General features: G+C 39.4%; 1 protein-coding gene and 1 long non-coding RNA gene across 20 annotated transcripts in view; both read left to right on the forward strand.

The window, feature by feature from the left end:
* LUZP2 (leucine zipper protein 2) overlaps positions 1-16927 on the forward strand; it is a 270446-nt gene that overhangs the window by 196602 nt on the left and 56917 nt on the right. For 14 of the 19 annotated variants that reach the window (XM_086895406.1, XM_086895408.1, XM_086895411.1 and 11 more), the window contains one exon: positions 210-272. The exons of the other annotated variants lie outside the window; for them this stretch is intronic. In XM_086895406.1, coding sequence (XP_086751532.1) covers positions 210-272 — 63 coding nt within the window. The remainder of the gene's footprint in view (positions 1-209; positions 273-16927) is intronic. 19 annotated transcript variants of the gene reach the window in all.
* LOC147652485 (uncharacterized) lies at positions 2964-12892 on the forward strand. The gene is made up of 2 exons (XR_015288633.1): positions 2964-3052; positions 12742-12892. It is a non-coding gene; the product is annotated as an uncharacterized LOC147652485 (long non-coding RNA).

Consider the following 16927-nt stretch of genomic DNA (forward strand, 5'->3'; position numbering starts at 1 on the left):
ATGTGCTTTACATGAGTGCCATTTTACATTTTCCTCAGTACTTTAAATTGGTTTGACTTGTGAACCTGGAAAAGCAATTGACAATTATTTGGAGGGGAGCATTCTAAATCTGATCTAGATAGTGCAGTTCTCAGAATTCACTATGATTTTTTTAATATTTAAAATTTAAGAAAAAAAACAAAACCTGATTTTATTATCCTCACTTTCAGTCAAAAAAGATCCAAGCCCAGCTGAAAGAGTTTCATTATGGGAAAAAGGATTTGATTTTTAAGGTAAGTTTTATTTCACTATAGTTAACCAAAATATTAGAGATAATACAACATTGGAGTAAAGTAGGAATATGATAGCTGCCTTTATTACTGCAATCCTAAGGAATTAGTTTGTTCTGAAAAGAACTCAAAACACCAAGACAAACTTAATACCACAATGCATTTTCAGAAATATACTTATATCTATATTTTTGTGCTCACAAAAAGCTAAATTCTAGGTTACTGCTCATGAATAAAACCTGTTGCCCTATTCCATACATTCTGTAACGTCTTTCATTTTTCTAACTGAACGATATAATATTTTACAGATGCTTCTTGTTTTTCCTTTAATTAGCACTCCTCCATGGCAAAGTCAAGTATTGTTAACATTTAAAACAAATCTCTGCGTTTATGATAAGCTTGAGTCGTGTAATGTTCCTTAGGTCTGAAGATTTAAGAAAAAGAAATGTCTGTTGCTTAAACAATCCAAATGAATAGTCTGTTCTAGCTAGCAGATTTTAAAAAATAATAAAAATTTTAAAAATAAAGGAGGGGAGGGCAAAACATAAAGACATTGCTGAAGGGCATCAAGTCCCTGTTAACACAGGAAGAAGTTAATCCCTTTTAAAGGAAGAGGAGAGAGATACAGGTCACCTGACTAAAGACTGTGAATGGAGTATTCCTTTTATATATTCCCAGCATAAAGGGTGAAGATTAAGTAGTCATCTTCAAAGTAACTAGACCTAGAATTACTTACGAAGTCATTCATGTCAATAGGAGTTCCAAATTGTCTTCTGGAGGTGTTTAACTCTCTCTACTGTCTCTCTATTATATATACAGTGCTGTAAATATAGAGTAATGTAGGCCATTTAAAAGACACATTGTGATTTCTGTTGGATTTTTGTTGGTTTTGGATTCTTTGGGGGGGTTTGCTTGTTTGGGGGGTTTTTGTTTGTTTTTGTTTTTTAAATGCATAGGTTTATTCTAAGTTTTTTCAGGAACATTTATTTCTGGTCTTCATAAGACCAAACTCAGGGAAGCAAATTTAGAGACAAAAATTAGGTATATTATAGATCTAGGCATTTAACTTTTATTGCCATCGAGCATTAGCAAAAATAACAGATATTTCTTCAAATTCAGTATTATGAAGAGCTTGAGCAGAGGTAAAGATCAAAAATTCTAATCTTGCCTTGTTGTGAAAGTTTGTTTTCTTTGGCTGAAGCAGTAGGATTGTTTAGCACTATTATCTACTTGTTTTCACTATGCTAATACACAGTGATCCCAAAAAAGGCTCTGAGTTATGCTACGGTGCATACTAATGCTTAGGAAGGGAATTCTTGCTAAGTACTACCCACCTGAAAAAAGGTTAGAGAAGGAAAAAAAACCTGGGAACACAAACAAGTGAACATGGCAGAAGGGCTGTCCAGCAGGTCACTGGCATTCATGCAATGAAATCCATTTTCCCCTAATCCTAGTTCAGTAAACTATGACAATGTAGTAATTAAGGCACACATGTAAAGAACTGTAGTAAAGGAGGAAATATGTCTAGTGTGAATGGGAATAGACATAGTCTCATCTGAATGGATATTGCTTTCTCCAACAAATTCTCCACTTCAAATCCTTGGAGAATTATCTTCTGAAGACCATGTCTACATTTGATCATATGAATTATGCCTTGAAGACCTTGATTTACATTGAATAGACATAGTTCTTGATCATGAATGAACACTAGAGATGTAGGTCCCAAGTTAAATAGTGTGAATTGTCCTCTGAGTGCTCTTACTGTAATATAAGGATAGTTACTTTCCTTCTACGTAAACTACGATCTAATGTAATTAAAAACACTCTGAGAACTTTAGATCAAGAATGTTAATGAATTGTGGATTTCAAAGCCCCACACACTGAGAACTATGTATTATATATTTATATGTAAGCAGTTGAAACCTCTCCTGACTGTGTGCAGTTCTGTGTGAGACTGAATGATTGCTTTGCTAATATTGACATTGCCTTTATATGTAACCAGAAATATTTTTGCAGGTGTAATCATCAATCTCTTTCCTGACCAAGAAAATTTGATTTATGAAGCAGAGGGAGCAGCAACCTTATGCTATCCTCCTAAATCATGTGAAATGGGGGGAGGGTAGGTTCAGAGTGCTTGTTTGTGTGTGTTCCATGTCTGACGACAGACACACTAAGCAGAGCAGAAGCCATTTGGTGTAGTAGTCTTTTAGTTATCTGCTTATGCTGAGTGGAAAGTAAACCATTGGGAGGAATGAACCCCACACAATACATTGTGGAAGATTTCAAGTCAGAGCTATAACTTAATAGGAAAATTACAATAAAGGCAATCGTACAGAAACACTGGTTTAAACTGACAAAGTCAGAATACAACATGATACCCTGTTGGTCAGGGTGGTAGGAGTCAAATTAAAGATGGTTGCAGTCCCATTGGAGTGATGGATGTGGTCTTGCCAAAGCAGTGAGCCTATTGAAAGGTCTGGTCCTTCTCTGGAGGTACAGGGGTGGTGGAGAGCTCCTGTCCTCTGGGAATCCAGTGGTAGGTGTTGTCATGTCCCAGACCCCAGATTGTATAGAGGCAAGAATGTTCAGTACCTCCGATAGGTAGGTACTACATCACAATGGGCTGATGTGATTCTGTGAGTCATTCTGGAGAGTCCTTGATGGCCCATTAGCAGAGATGAACCCTCAGGGTGGCTGCTGCTTCCCTAGAAGGAGTTACCATGGTTGAGTCCTGGCAAAGACAGAAAAACAGTGCTCCACTCATCTTAATAATTCATCAGAAGGTAATGTTGATGGTGGTAGAATATATACTTTGGTTACACCCCATTTGTAATCTAAGACACTGCTTGATCAGAGAGAGGCTGCTAGGTTTGGGCAAGAACAGGTGATATTTAATTTCTAATTGCTTTGATACTGGAAACATAACAGATTTAATGTTAGCATTGCTGTTGAGGCTGTTTTATGAAGCTGTTCCTCTTTGATAAATGAAATGGATAGTTTTCCTGCCAGCACAGCATGAATGTTTGGCATAAAATCCTGGCTGCTAGCTACTTTCATGTTACTGGACTTTTACCTATTCCCTTTCCGCTCCTTTCCCATACCACTAAGTTTCTTTCTGTGTGGCTTACTGAGGACTTTAGGGAAGTCTGCTCTCCATATAATCTGAACATTCCAAGCCTCTTGGTGCATTTCACAGGAAGGATGTAAGCTGCAGATTACTATATTTCTAAAGGGCATGAAGTAAAGCTGCAGTTCATGTCCATCAAAACGATGCTTTCTCTGAACAAATTAATTCTGCAGATATATATAGAGGGATTGGTTGATTTTTATTTTGCATAATCGACATCAAGAAACTATTTCTTAAATTCTGGTACCTATTACAGTCAATGGCTCTGTTCTGAACTAGATCGCTGGGGATTAAGTGGGAGAGGAAGAGAAAAGGGAAAAAAAGGCAGCTTTCTCTTTAACATTCCAGTGAATTGGTTGATCATATCTTCTTTTTCATATCTTACTTACATTTCTTGTGTTTTCAAAGTGTTTTATTATCTCTCTGATTAATTAGGGAGCATATATATGTGTATGTTTATATTTTTAAAACTCTTCCTATGTGATATAAAGCCATGGGACAAATAAGTAATGAGCATCACAAAAATTAATTCATATACCCAAGGTTATCGAGCTTGTCAGTACCTCTACTCAGATTATAATTTGAGGTCCTGTCTCTTTGTCAGATTTCAGTCCTTTAAAGCATGCAGCACGTTATCCTTAAAGTATTGACCAAAGTTGAAATTTGCTTTGCATTATAATGAGAAAACAAATAAATTATTAATAAAAATTGCCACTGAGTGCTCTTGATCACTGCCTTTGTAAGTAGGTACTGACTAGTTCTGAATGACACTACTCTCAGTTGCAATAATTTAAATTATCCTAAGCCCCCAATTCAGTAAAATACTCCTAAGTTTAAGTACTTTGCTAGATTGAGGTCTGCATTTGTTTCAGGCATTACAGACCACTTCTTTTTAAAATTACTTCTTCATTAACTGTCTTTGCATTATTAGGCTATATTGTCCTAGAAGAAGTCATGTATTTTAGTAAAAGAGGAAAGAATTAAAAATAGTTTGCTTTTTTGTTCATGAAATGCGAATGTGTATCTATGATAGTAATAAGAGATGAAGAAAAATAAATATAGCAATGATTTTCAATGTCAGTTTATACAAGGATCTTGTATTGTTGAAATTTCACTTGAAAATGTAAAAGATGGCCATGCATCAGTGGTATGGTTTGAGTATATCTTTGCTTTTTTCTAAGGCTTTTCCATTAGAATTTCAGACATATTTGATCTACAGCTTTATCTCTTTGCCCTTTTGTTCAAATTCTAAGACAAAATATATTGATACATCGTCCTAGAAAGCCAAGAAAAGTTCAAACTTGAGTAGCAGCTAACAGCACCTGGCCTACCAATTTACTTAATCTTTGTTCCACAGTAGAATTTAACTTTAAATAAGCAAGCAAATAGGTTTGGCTATTACAACAAATAATGCAACAACTTAGTACCTTAACAAACTCTTATTAGCTAACAACAAGTCAGGTAGCTGTTAATATGTATTCTGTAGATGGTCATACATGGAAAGACTCAACAACTTTCAAAGTTGTGAGGTAGTATGCATTTATTCAGTGCTGAGGGCGCATGGGGAATAGCTTCTCCAAAGACATATGCACCCTCAGCAAACCTTATCCCTCTGTTTATTCCCTGAAGTGTTATATATACATTGTTTCACAATATGCCTATACCTATTAATTTCCTAGCTCCGCCTAGCCTTGCTTCATATTGTAATGATCTTAAAATCCTTCTGCTCTTGCGCAGTGTCTTCTGGTGGTCGTACGGTAGTTGTCAGGATGAAGTCAAAACAGTCTTTCTCAGAGCTGAACTTTTCACCCTGCCTCCTTGTGCACTCCCTGGTCTCTTGGTCACAGTTCCAACTGCAAGACTGGTCTTGGCTGGTTTAGGTGTCTGAACAGTCTTCCTTATCACAATAGCCTTCCATTCTTTCATCCTGCTTTTACAAGCACAGTAAATGTTAAACAATGTACATCTTCTAGTCAGCTGCTCCTAATCAATTACTCTTTAACTCCTAACCCCCTTGCCTCAGTACACCCTTTTCTAGAAAATAAGTAAATTCTTTTACTTAATACAAGGATTCTTCTTCCCAGTCCCTACAGTATGTATGTCTTAATGCCTTACCATGTACTTTAGACAAGGAAGTTAATATTGCCACTCATTGCAACATTTTCCAATTCTTGGATTATAATTATGATTACAAACAAATCAGGTTTTTTTATTAAACTTCTGCAAGCTAAATTACTAAATATTCCTGACCACAATGCATTCATTTTGCTCAGGTAAGTTTTAGCTTCAATTCATTTTCATCCAGTGTTACTTCCCAAGGGGCCTTTGGAGCCTTCTTTACTGGACTGTGGTGGATCCAAGACTCTGTTCCTTGATCTTAAGTGTGGTGAAAGTGGTGAGAAGCACCTAGAATGGTCCTTCCCACTGTGGTTCCAAAGTTTCTCCTGCAAGAGGCTTAACATATACATAATTTCCAGGCTGTATGTCATGTACTGGTCCATCCAGCCCTCTGCTCTGAGTTCCGACCACATATTTTTCAATTTCTCTGAGTTGTTTACTCAGGGTCACTATATAGGTGGTCAGTGTTTCCTCCCCAACTTGGGTAGATGAATGCACTCCATATGGTCTTCCATAAAACATTTCAAAGGACTTAACCTTTCTTTAGTTCTAAGTTTAGTCCAAATCCATAGCAATGCCAGTGGGAGAGATTGGGGCCAGGGTAAATTAGCTTCTTAACCTAGCCTTACAATTTGCTGTTTAATCAAATGGTTAATTTTCTCCACTTAGCCACTTCACTGAGGTATGGAGTGTGGAGTTCCCAATCTATGCCCAAGTGACAACTATTTTGCTGCACTGTTCTTGAAATAAAATGTGGTCCTCTATCAGAGAATATTGTGGGTGGAACTCTGAAATATGGTATTATTTCTTGTAACAATACTGTGGTTACCACCTGGGCTTTGGCAGTTCTGGGGGGAAAAGCTTCTGGCCACCCTGAAAAGGTATCTGTTAAAACCAGCAAATATTGATACTTCCTGTTTCTTGGAAGTTCTGAAAAGTCAGTTTTCCACTGCTGCCCAGGTCCATGGCCCTTTCCAATTTGACCAAGTTTTGGTTTGGGGGTATTCTTGGGGTTAGTCTGGAGGCAAAGGTCACACTGCTGGGTCACCTGAGTGATGGTAGTGTATAGATTCCTAGTCGTAATCTTTTCAGTTAGGTAGTTACACAGGGCATCTATTCCCCAGTGTGTTTTCTGACATTTCTCCCTTACTAATGACCATAATAAATGGGAAGGGATGATCTGACACTGCTATTGGCCGCACCGGAGCTCTGGGCTAGCTCTGTGGTGCCACTCCAGCACGGGCAGTTGCCAGGAGTGGGGAACTGCAGGGGAAAGGTGATCCCGCTACAGAACCTTCAGAACACCAATTCACTCTGAGCTCTGCTAATTCAGGTGTCGTGGGTGGTGGTAGAAGGATTGAGGAGACTCTCTCAGTGGAAGTTCCCAGCAACAGGAAGGAGGAGCACAAGGGTCTGAACTGGGAGAGTTCACCACTGTGCACAGGGTTTTATCTCAGGGTGGGGTACAGTCCAGGGTCCAATGGGAGCTAGCAGGGGGAGAAGTGAGGGGAGGAGGTTACAATCTCAGGGAACAATGGGGATACAAAGAAGGTGGGAATGCAACATAGCGACCAATAAAGTATCAAGGAATGGATGACATACATAGAAGGATCTGGAAGGAGAGGTGGGGTTTACAATGATGGATAGGGAGTTGGGGCAGGGCTAAGGTGATTGATAAGGAAGATTCAAGAAAGCTAGGAGGGGTTTACATAACAGATAACTGGAACATACCAATGTAATCAATGGGAGGAACCAGGAATATACCAACAGACCTCTTAACAATTTCACCAGAATTAAATAAACATGTTACAACCATGACCAGGTTCCCTTCTTCAGTAACAGCCCATCCCTCTTGGTTATATGTTCCTTCTTGATCCTTAATTAGCTTTCCATCTTTTTTGTTATATACTGGCTTACCTTTAAGGGAGATCTGTTCATCTGGAATCAAGGCTCCTTCAATTGTTATTGCACCTTTTGCTGCTTCCTTTGCGCCTCTGTCTGCCAGCTTGTCTCTTTCCTCCAATTCTGAGCTCACCTTCTGGTGTGTCTTAATATGCATAATCGCTACCTTTTCAGGCAGCTGGACTGCTTCCAATAGTTGCATTATCTCTTGTGTGTTTGATGTTCTTCCCCTACGAGTTCAACAATCCCTTTTCTTTCCAAGTGGCTCCATGTGCATGTACAACCCCAAATGCATATCTTGAGTCTGTATAAGTGTTTATTTTCTTTACTTTTTCTATTTCTAGGGCATGGGTTAGAACAATTATCTCAGCTTTTTGTACAGACGTATTTGTCAGCAAAGGGCCAGATTCTATTACTATTGGGATCAGAGCAGACGGGGCCAACTGAATGATGTTATAAAAGGTGTTTTGTTGCATAGTCCATCAGTCTTATGGAAGGGTGAGACACTTAAGGTGTTACATTCAATGCCATCACCTCAGAAGCTGACTAAATTCTAGTTACTATGTCTTTTATAAACATTTTAACCAATCGACAAGTAACACAAAAGATTACCAGCATCTTCATAAACCAATCATTAATTGCTTCAACTCACACAATACTGCCACAATGCATCTTTTTTCATCCAATCATATAACACTACAGAAACTTACGTTGTTGCGTCTTTAATTTCTTACTAAGTCTATAACAGGTTCTATGTTAAACTTCAAAATTTCTATTATCTTACTTAACATATTTATTCACTTACATAAAGCATATTTCTACTTGCTTAAAATATGCTTAAATATATTTTCTACTTAAACTACAAACTTCTATTGTTACTTCGTGTTTGTACAGCTTCTTTGTTCTAAAGCTGCAAGCCTTCTCCAACGTCTCAGGTCAAACGTCTCTATTCTGGGCCTGTATGCTCAAGGCTGTGAGAGTTCTCTGTGCCTGCATTTCCCACATACTACCTCTCTGTAGGTAGTAATTGCATGCACAGCATATTGTTTTCCACTGTTGACATAGCTGCTCCCATCCATGAAACAAGTGTCTGCGTCATCAAAAGGGGTATCCTTCAGGTCTAGACAGCTGGAATAGGAGGCTTCAATAGTCTCCAGGCAGTTGTGGTGTACTGGTTCCCCTTGATTACCGCTGAGGAAAGACAGGTTGGCAACCACTATTAGTTACCACTATTTCCACATCACCTTTTTCTACCATGATGGCTTGGTATTTCAGGAACCTATGTTGGGAAAGCCAGTGCCTGCCTTTCACTTCTAGCACCGAGGACACTGTGTGAGACATCAGTAAAGTAATTTCTGGGCCCAAGGTGAATTTGTGTGCCTCTTTGATTATGAAATTGAATGTATTTAACACAATGCTGTGATGGCTCTGAGGCTCCCAGGCCATCCTCTGGGTTTTTGAACAGGTAGGAGTGTTAAAGTAAGATTGACATTCTTTTAATAACCCTAATTGCAAAAAGTTGTCAATCACTGGGCTGATTCCTTCTCTATCCTCCTTTTTGAAGGGGTATTGTTTAATCCTAACTGCTTGTTCCCCTTCCTTAAGTTTAATTCGTATAGGATGTGCATTCTTCGCCCTCCCCGGTATATTTTAAGCCCATACTCCAGGAAACACCTGACTTAATATTTCTCATTGATTTCTTCTTCAGTTTCTGTGGTTGCTAACATTAAACTTAATATTTCTACATACTGTTGATTATTTACCTCCAGAGTAACTTCCCCATTTTTAAACATGATGGTGGCTTGTAATTGTTCCAGTAAATGTGTCCCCAAACATGTCTTCAGGGTGTTGGGCATATATAAAACCTTATGAATGCCCCATTGTTTCTCAGGATTATACTTGAATGGTTTGCAAAAATATGCTCATTCAGATTGACCAGTTTCCCCCTTTACCACGATGTAATTGTCCCCCACAGGCATCAAAGCTTTATTTAAAACTGAGTATGTTGCTCCAGTATCTACCAAAAATTCCACTTCTTCTTCTTTTCCCCTAGCTTCATTTTAACTAGTGGATCCTCTAGGGTAGAGTCCCCCAGTTCCCGTCAATCCTCTTTTACATGTGTGACCATCTTTTCTCTTCCCCGATCCCCCTTTTCCTGATGGCCATTTTGTCTTGATTCTGGACACTGATTTTTCCAATGACCAAATTTCCTGCAAATTGTACACTGGTCTCTACCCAGCCAGAGTGGGCCCTGTCTGGGTGTTCATGTCTTCTTTTCCCTTCCTCTCTTACAACTGTTACTAGTTTTCCCATCCCCTGCTTGTAAAAACAGCATGAACTATAGCAAGATATTATCATCTAAAGTTCCAATAGATGGCCATCTCACTCCATCTTTTAACTGATACAGAGGCCACCACTGCCTACAATACTTCACGGAAGTCCTCTTGTTCTCTGTACCCCCAGTTCCCACAATTTCCGTCCAATGTGCCAAAATACAGCCCAACGAGCTGGCTTTAGAAATCTCTTTGCTTTGGCCAGTTCCCATTATCTCCTCCTCCTCCTCATCATGTAGCACTTCCACCCAAACCCTTCTTGCAAACTTTCACAGTCTTTTCCTAATCTTCCTCTCTTACCAAGTTGCTGGTACCAAATGCAATCTTCCACACTCAAGCTTTAAAATCTTAGGTTTAGAATCTACTTTATTAAAATGCCTCTGCTCACACTGGGGGCACAAACCCTGCCACCTGGCAGAAGAACAATACCAATGTCCTGCACGAATCCTGCACTGTAATAATATCCATGCAAGGTGCCACCCCCTTGATGAATGAAAGACTGTAGTACATCCACAAAAACAAGTTATTCCATTTATCCCTTTTAGGATGCTTAAATACTTCATTGCAGGTTGCTCCCAATTTAAGGCTACCATTCTCCCTGCAGAGGTTCTGTATATTCCTTCTAAATAAACCTGTTCATTTCCTCTTTCTATCCAGTGATTCACTGGATTCACAAACTCCCAAGGGTCAAGCCCAAACCACTGGGGTAAAGGGGTCCCCTTAATTAGTCTCACAATTAAAACAGACAACAATCACCACACTTAAATACAGCACACTCTAAAACCGTACTTCAATCACTCCACTCACTTTGCTTTTCCCCAGCCATCTCAGTCGCCCAAGGATGGAAACGCGGGTAGAGCACTGCACTCGCTTTGTACTAAAGGTACATCTCACTCAGACAGCCAAAACATCCAGACTCTTCAATCACACAATTATGCCTCTAAATAGCAGCAATTAAAGTCCAGTTCAACAAAGGCAAGGATTCACTTGACCCACTCCCAGGGTTGCTAGCAGCTGCTCTATTGGTCAGTGAATGCCTCTGCCAGCTCCCCTAGCTGGTTGCTTGCAAGCCCAGACTCTACCTACACAGGGACTATGGTGTGTGCCAGACGTCTCTGCATAACTTAACAGCAGCCCTGGCCAAGTGGATGACTTACAGGCTCCCTAAATTTGATACATACCATTTATCCACAGTGCCAGTAGGATGTTGTCTGCCCCCACAGTGAGAGAGCCAAGATGCAGAGTTCCTCCTGGAAAAATCCTGAGGTGCACCTAGGAATCCACCCCTCAGCCAATCCTGCAGCCAGACAGAGCGCCTCCTGGCTGGCTTGACAAAATTATGCGCGGAAAGACTCCACAACTCCCTAAAGTTGTAAAGTAGGTATGCATTTATTCAGCACTGGATGCACATGGGGGATAACTCCTCCAAAGACATGCACACCCTCAGCAAAACTTATCTCTCTCTTTATTCCCTGAAGCATTACATGTACATTAAGTTTCACAATATGTCTATATATATTAATTTCCTAGCTCCACCTAGCCTTGCTTAGTATTATAATGAGCTTAAAGTCCTTCTGCGCTTGCACAGTGCCTCCTGGTGGTCATGTGGTGGTCATCAGGTTGAAGTAAAAACAGCCTTTCTCAGAGCTGAACTTTTCACCTTTCCTCCTTGCACATGCTCCCTGGTCTCTTGGTCACAGTTCAAACGGCAAGAGTGGTTTTGGCTGGTTTGGGGGTCTGAACAGTCTTCCTTATCACAATAGCCTTGCATTCTCTCATTCTGCTTTTGTGGGCACAGTAAATGTAAAGCTGTATGTGTTGTCTAGTCAGCTACTCCTAATCAATCACTCCTTAACTCCTAACCCCTTGCCTCAATGGTTTTACCATGAGTGACATAGTTTATAATTTTGCACCTTTCTCTGAGGAGCAAAACACATTAGATCCAGTTAAGTATGCAGACATGATCAGTTCCTGCTGAAACGTTACAGTTAGGGTGGACGTTTGCTGAATAAAGATCTGCTCTTGGCCCTGGGGAGTCCTTAAGGCTTCTCCACACATTCAGAACTACTGGGTTCACTGTTAATAGCATTAAACTAGAGGATGTCTGTGAAGTCCAGTGCGTGGCTGGAATCAGTGACATCAGAGCAGCAAAGACAGAGGTGTGCAGATAGAAATGGCAAACAGAAGGCAGGCAGGGATTGTAGTGGGAATGACTGGGAGAGAGGAACAATGGACAGAAGAGGGACGAAGGAGGGAGGGTAGTGAAGAACCTTGCTCCCAGCACTTGACAACCTCTGCTGCTCCTTACAGTCATTTAGCTTGTTTCCATGATGAAACTCTTGAACTCACACATTTCTTTGAAGTGCAGCTTTAAAAAGTAAAAACAGGATTGTAATTTACCTTCACTACTGTTATACTTCTCAATAATGTTTCAAGGACTATGAGTGCTTAATACCTCCAAAGGATTAAGGACCATATCACTACTGCAAATTTAGAGTCAAAACCATTTTGCAAATTCTTTGAAACACCTAGTTCTACACAAACTTAATGTCATGGGGTGACTTTACCTTTAAGATAGCTTTAGGAGCTGGGGAAGTTGAAGCTGCGAGAGGATGATGGGAGCTTTTTCTTGTGACCAATTATTGGTCATTTCTGAGTATTGGCAGTGGTTTTAACCATTGAGAAGTGAGATCAACTTGTGAACACCACCTTAAGATGTAAAGCTGGGGTTCTCTTGTTCTCTTTGGTTTTCGGCTTCTGACGAGGTAACAGGGCTCCGTCTCGGACTCCCCCCCACCCCCCTCCAGGCCAGACAAGGATGCGGGGGCGGGGGGAGGAGGGGCGGGGTGGAGAAATGGAGCTGGCCGGCCTGAATTGGTTCGAAGTTTCTGCCACTGAACTGAAACCTGATACCATGAACATCTGCAGCTTTTCCAAGACTTTAACTCTTTTACTACCTGGATGAGATTTACAGATTACTCCATTTTTCCAGAAAGAGAGAAGGAAGAGAGAGAGAGAGGGATAGTCGACATGAAGAAGACATCATAAATCCATCAAAGACAGTGAAGAAATGAGTTAAGTTTTAGATGGAGAAGAGAGAATAAGGAGATGCTTTAATAAAGCTGTAATGTTTTTCTGTTAAAGCTATGGAGATGGACAATAGTGTTCTGAAAAAAACTCCTTTAATTCATGACAGAGTATATTGGGAGGAATGGAGTGTTCAAATTGTGGATTTTGAGCAAATGGTGAAGTGGTTGTGATCCTGTGAGGTGCTGGAACAGAGCAGAGAGAAGTAATAGTTGAAGATTTGTGGCCTTTAAGAAGCAAAGAGAAAACTTCTGTTTCCAGGGAGGCTCACAGAGACAGATGAAGAGAACTTTTGCCTTTGAATAACTCATCCTTAAAAATGACATCCCTAGACTCGTTGACCCATACTCACTTCAGAGTGATGTGAAATGGAAAAAGAGAACTGATGGCAGAATTTCTGGGCAGCTGGCATCAGAGAAATAGAAAGCTGTAACAGAAATAGTTTTCTTGTGAGAAACTCCATAGATTAGCAGAAGAAGACTTCTGTTTCTCTACAAAGACTGATGAAAAGACTTTAAGAGGAATTGGGACTGTTTTAAACACCAAAGTTTCAACATTTTTTGTCTCTATGTTGTCATGTGAACAAGGGAATGGTTAGGTAGTGGGGCAAGGAGGGGCTTTCTGGAGGTTTTATTTTGGTTTTCTTATTCTTGTAGTTTTTGTTAATAAACTTTCTTTATTCCTTTTAAGTTTTAAGCCTGTTTTGCTCTTGTTCTAATCCATATCTCACAGCAAGAAATAAGTAAGATTTCTAGTAATTTTTTAGTTACTGCTTTAAAACCATGACACTGAATCACTATTTGACATGTGAAAATAATTTAAATCATTTGCTATGGTAGAGTCAAATACCAAAACTATGTGAAATTATTTTTGCATCATATTGACTGGATTTGGTAAATATTTATACCATTGCTCCTTCTGAAATTAAACAGATGCCATGTATGTTCCCCTTTCTATTAGCAAAGCTAATTACATGCCACAGTATACTGATTTCCCAGAATTTTAAATTACTTATTTTTCTAATGAAGACAATGAAATTCTATATTACATACAGAGAAAGAGATGAAATAATGAAAGAAAAACAAAGGAAAAAAAATTACCAGAAAACCACAAAAGGCCAGTTTTGGCAGAGAACTTGTTTAAACATTAGGATTGCTTTCTGGGCTTAAAATAAGTGATTACATATTTTAAATTTGTGACAGTCTTTTACAAAGAAGAACTTTGTGTACTGGCACATATATGAAGATGCAAGTTTCAGACTTTCCAATACAATTTTATTCGTATACTGCTGGTGTCTAGGCTTGATCCTAAACCACTGCATTTCACACATGTACATCCACTTCTCCCCATGATTTGTGTCTGCATGTATTAAAATTATCAGCTACAGAATTCAACTGACTTTTCATATTTGAAAAATTAATCCTTTTAATGGATTTTAAAGCATTCTTCATTATGTTCAAAGTACTATTAAACTTCCATTTTCCTTGCAGAAAGATAAGATAAAAAAAAAAAAAAAAGTAACATCACTTTCTGTTGTGGCTGCGTCCTGGGGGCCTGCCCAACCCTCGTCTTCTCTGGGCAACAGCCCAGATAGATGTCCCAGGGGAGAGAGCCACTGTCTGGGGTTTCCAGGCAGTTTCCAGGCAGAGGTAACCCTTAGGAGCATGGGCCAAGGCATCAAGGTGACCAGCTGTTTTAGAAAGGGATTTCTTCTCTGTGATCAGCTCTGTTCAGCCTAGCCAGCTCCATTCAGGGGTTACCCCAGCCAATGCAGACAAGAGACAGGAAAATCACATGGCATTCCACAGAAAGTCTTTAATGCAGGCTTCAGCAAAGGGGGGCAGTGATGATCTAACCACTGATCTGGGCAAAAGCTGGGATTTTTATAGGGAAGGGGAGAATTGGGAAGGGGACCAATTGTCTGAGGCTGGGATAAGATGACCAATAGTTAACAGGGAAATAGCATGGGGTCCTGAAGAAGGAAGGGGTCCACAGCTTAGTCACCATGACTAGGCAGTTTTTTCTTATCTTAGGGGGTAGATCTCCAGGGAGGATGTCTGTCAGGTCTGGGCCTCCTCCACAGCTCCTCTCTCTGTGTTTAGTAAAAAGGCGTGTCCTGTAGCTCTTTTGAAGCAATGGAGAAGACATGAGAACATAGCTAATACAATAATAATCACAATAAAGATCCACAAAATTCCCTTAACTAAAGATTACAGATTTTTCCAGATATCTTGCAACACATTATTAGGGATAATAAATTCTATTACTACAGGATAACTTTATCATGCTGCATAACAACTGAATAGAGCCTGGAAAAGGAGACTTTCTTGTTGCTATACATTTAATGGGTGGTATTTTTAAGCATATTGATTTGGGACAATAACTATCAAATACTTCAGATAAGACAATGCTCTTTAAAAAGTTTCCCTTGGCTTTGTCAGAAATGACAACTGAATTGAAAGTAGTGAACTGAATCTTTGGTTAGTTATATCTTTATTTATTTCATTATGTTCTCTATTTTATAAATTTAATCTCATTGGTCTCCCGTGGCTTAAATATTATTAGTTGATTATACTAGCAAAGTTAGTTTTTCTTTGTTTTTTCCTAACAAAGGATGAAGATTAAATGAAAAGTACCCACAACACAAACAGACTCTGATATATGATGAAATGAAAAGTCTGAAAATATTCTTAACACATTTTTTTCTTTTAAACACATAAATTAGAGAAGGCACTTTGTATTTTCTGAGATCAAAATTTATTACATATATGTGGCAATCCCACCTTTACTGGCTTTTTTGGCAAAAGCCTTTTTCTAAGCAAACCATAGAAAATAGAAAGTATTCTCTGTTTCCTAATAAGGTTCTGTTTTATGTATGTTATTCTTTCACAAAGCTTATCTAAATTCTTTTTTTTTAAGAAACTGAAGTAATTCTATGTATTTCTGCTGCTTTGGTCTCTTTTTGTCTATTGTAGCAATGGAGAACAAAAAGACACAGACCCCCTTATACATCCAAAGATCACTATTGCAGAAATCAGCCCCTTTATACCCTTAATTTCTACTGGGCATAAGTGAAACCAAAGCCTAACAGAACTTAATAAAAGAAGGGCAGCTGTTGTTTGGCTCAGCTGCAGTGCTGCTGTCCACATGTTTTATCACCCAATCAGCTTCCTGTTCATACGCTGTCCACGCGTTCCTCCAGCCAATCACAATCTCCAATCTCACTTCCAGCTGTCGCCCAACTGACTCTCTCCTCATGCCTGGCTGCCTCTCCCCCTTCAACCAAGTTCCAACCACGAAGCCTGCAGCTGTGTCATTCAATAGGGCCCTCTGGTGAGCATAAGTCTCAGCAACCCCATAATCCACAGTCTATTAGCCTTCGTAGCAAAAAATATTTCTTTATATGTCTTGAAACATACTGAAATTGAAGCCAGGTAGTTAAGCTCTCTCACAGGCATAGACAGTAGTTTGTTTGGGTTTTTTAACCACTTGCTTTAAGGCAGTACTCTGCATATTTTGCTGTAGTTATTCTGTGACTATCACAATGGTTTTTTTTAAATTAACTTCACTGCTTTGAAGATAAACCAGTGGGAGGAATTAATGCCACAAAAATATCTTGTGAGAGATTTCAAATTTAATAGCAAAATGATAATAAAGGAAATAGTACAGAAACACAGGTTTAAACTGCCAAAGTCAGAACATGACCTGACACCCAGTTGTTCATGGTGGAATCAGAGGTAGATTAAGTGGTAATTGCAGTTCTATTGAAGTGGTGAATTATAGCCAGCTGAGGTGGTGGTGGGATGCAAAGATCCTGCACCTCTCAGCTGCTATAGTGAATTCAGCTTTAGCCTTTAAAAACGCTCAGTGAAATTCAGCTCTCAGCAATGTGGAAGAAAGAGAGATGGAGCTTCGTATCTGATCTCTTTGGAGGCTTTAATTCAGCTCTCTGCCCCAAGAAATCTCTCTGCAAATGCTACTGGGCTTACAGAAATCTGACTTTTTATCTCCTGCAGGTCAGGGCATGTTAACATGAACAACCAATAAGCAACACAGAACTAACATGAACTGCAAAGGCTACTGGACAGGGG

Source organism: Cyanistes caeruleus, chromosome 6, assembly GCF_971803275.1.
Source record: "Cyanistes caeruleus chromosome 6, bCyaCae1.hap1.1, whole genome shotgun sequence".
Lineage (NCBI taxonomy): Eukaryota > Metazoa > Chordata > Aves > Passeriformes > Paridae > Cyanistes > Cyanistes caeruleus.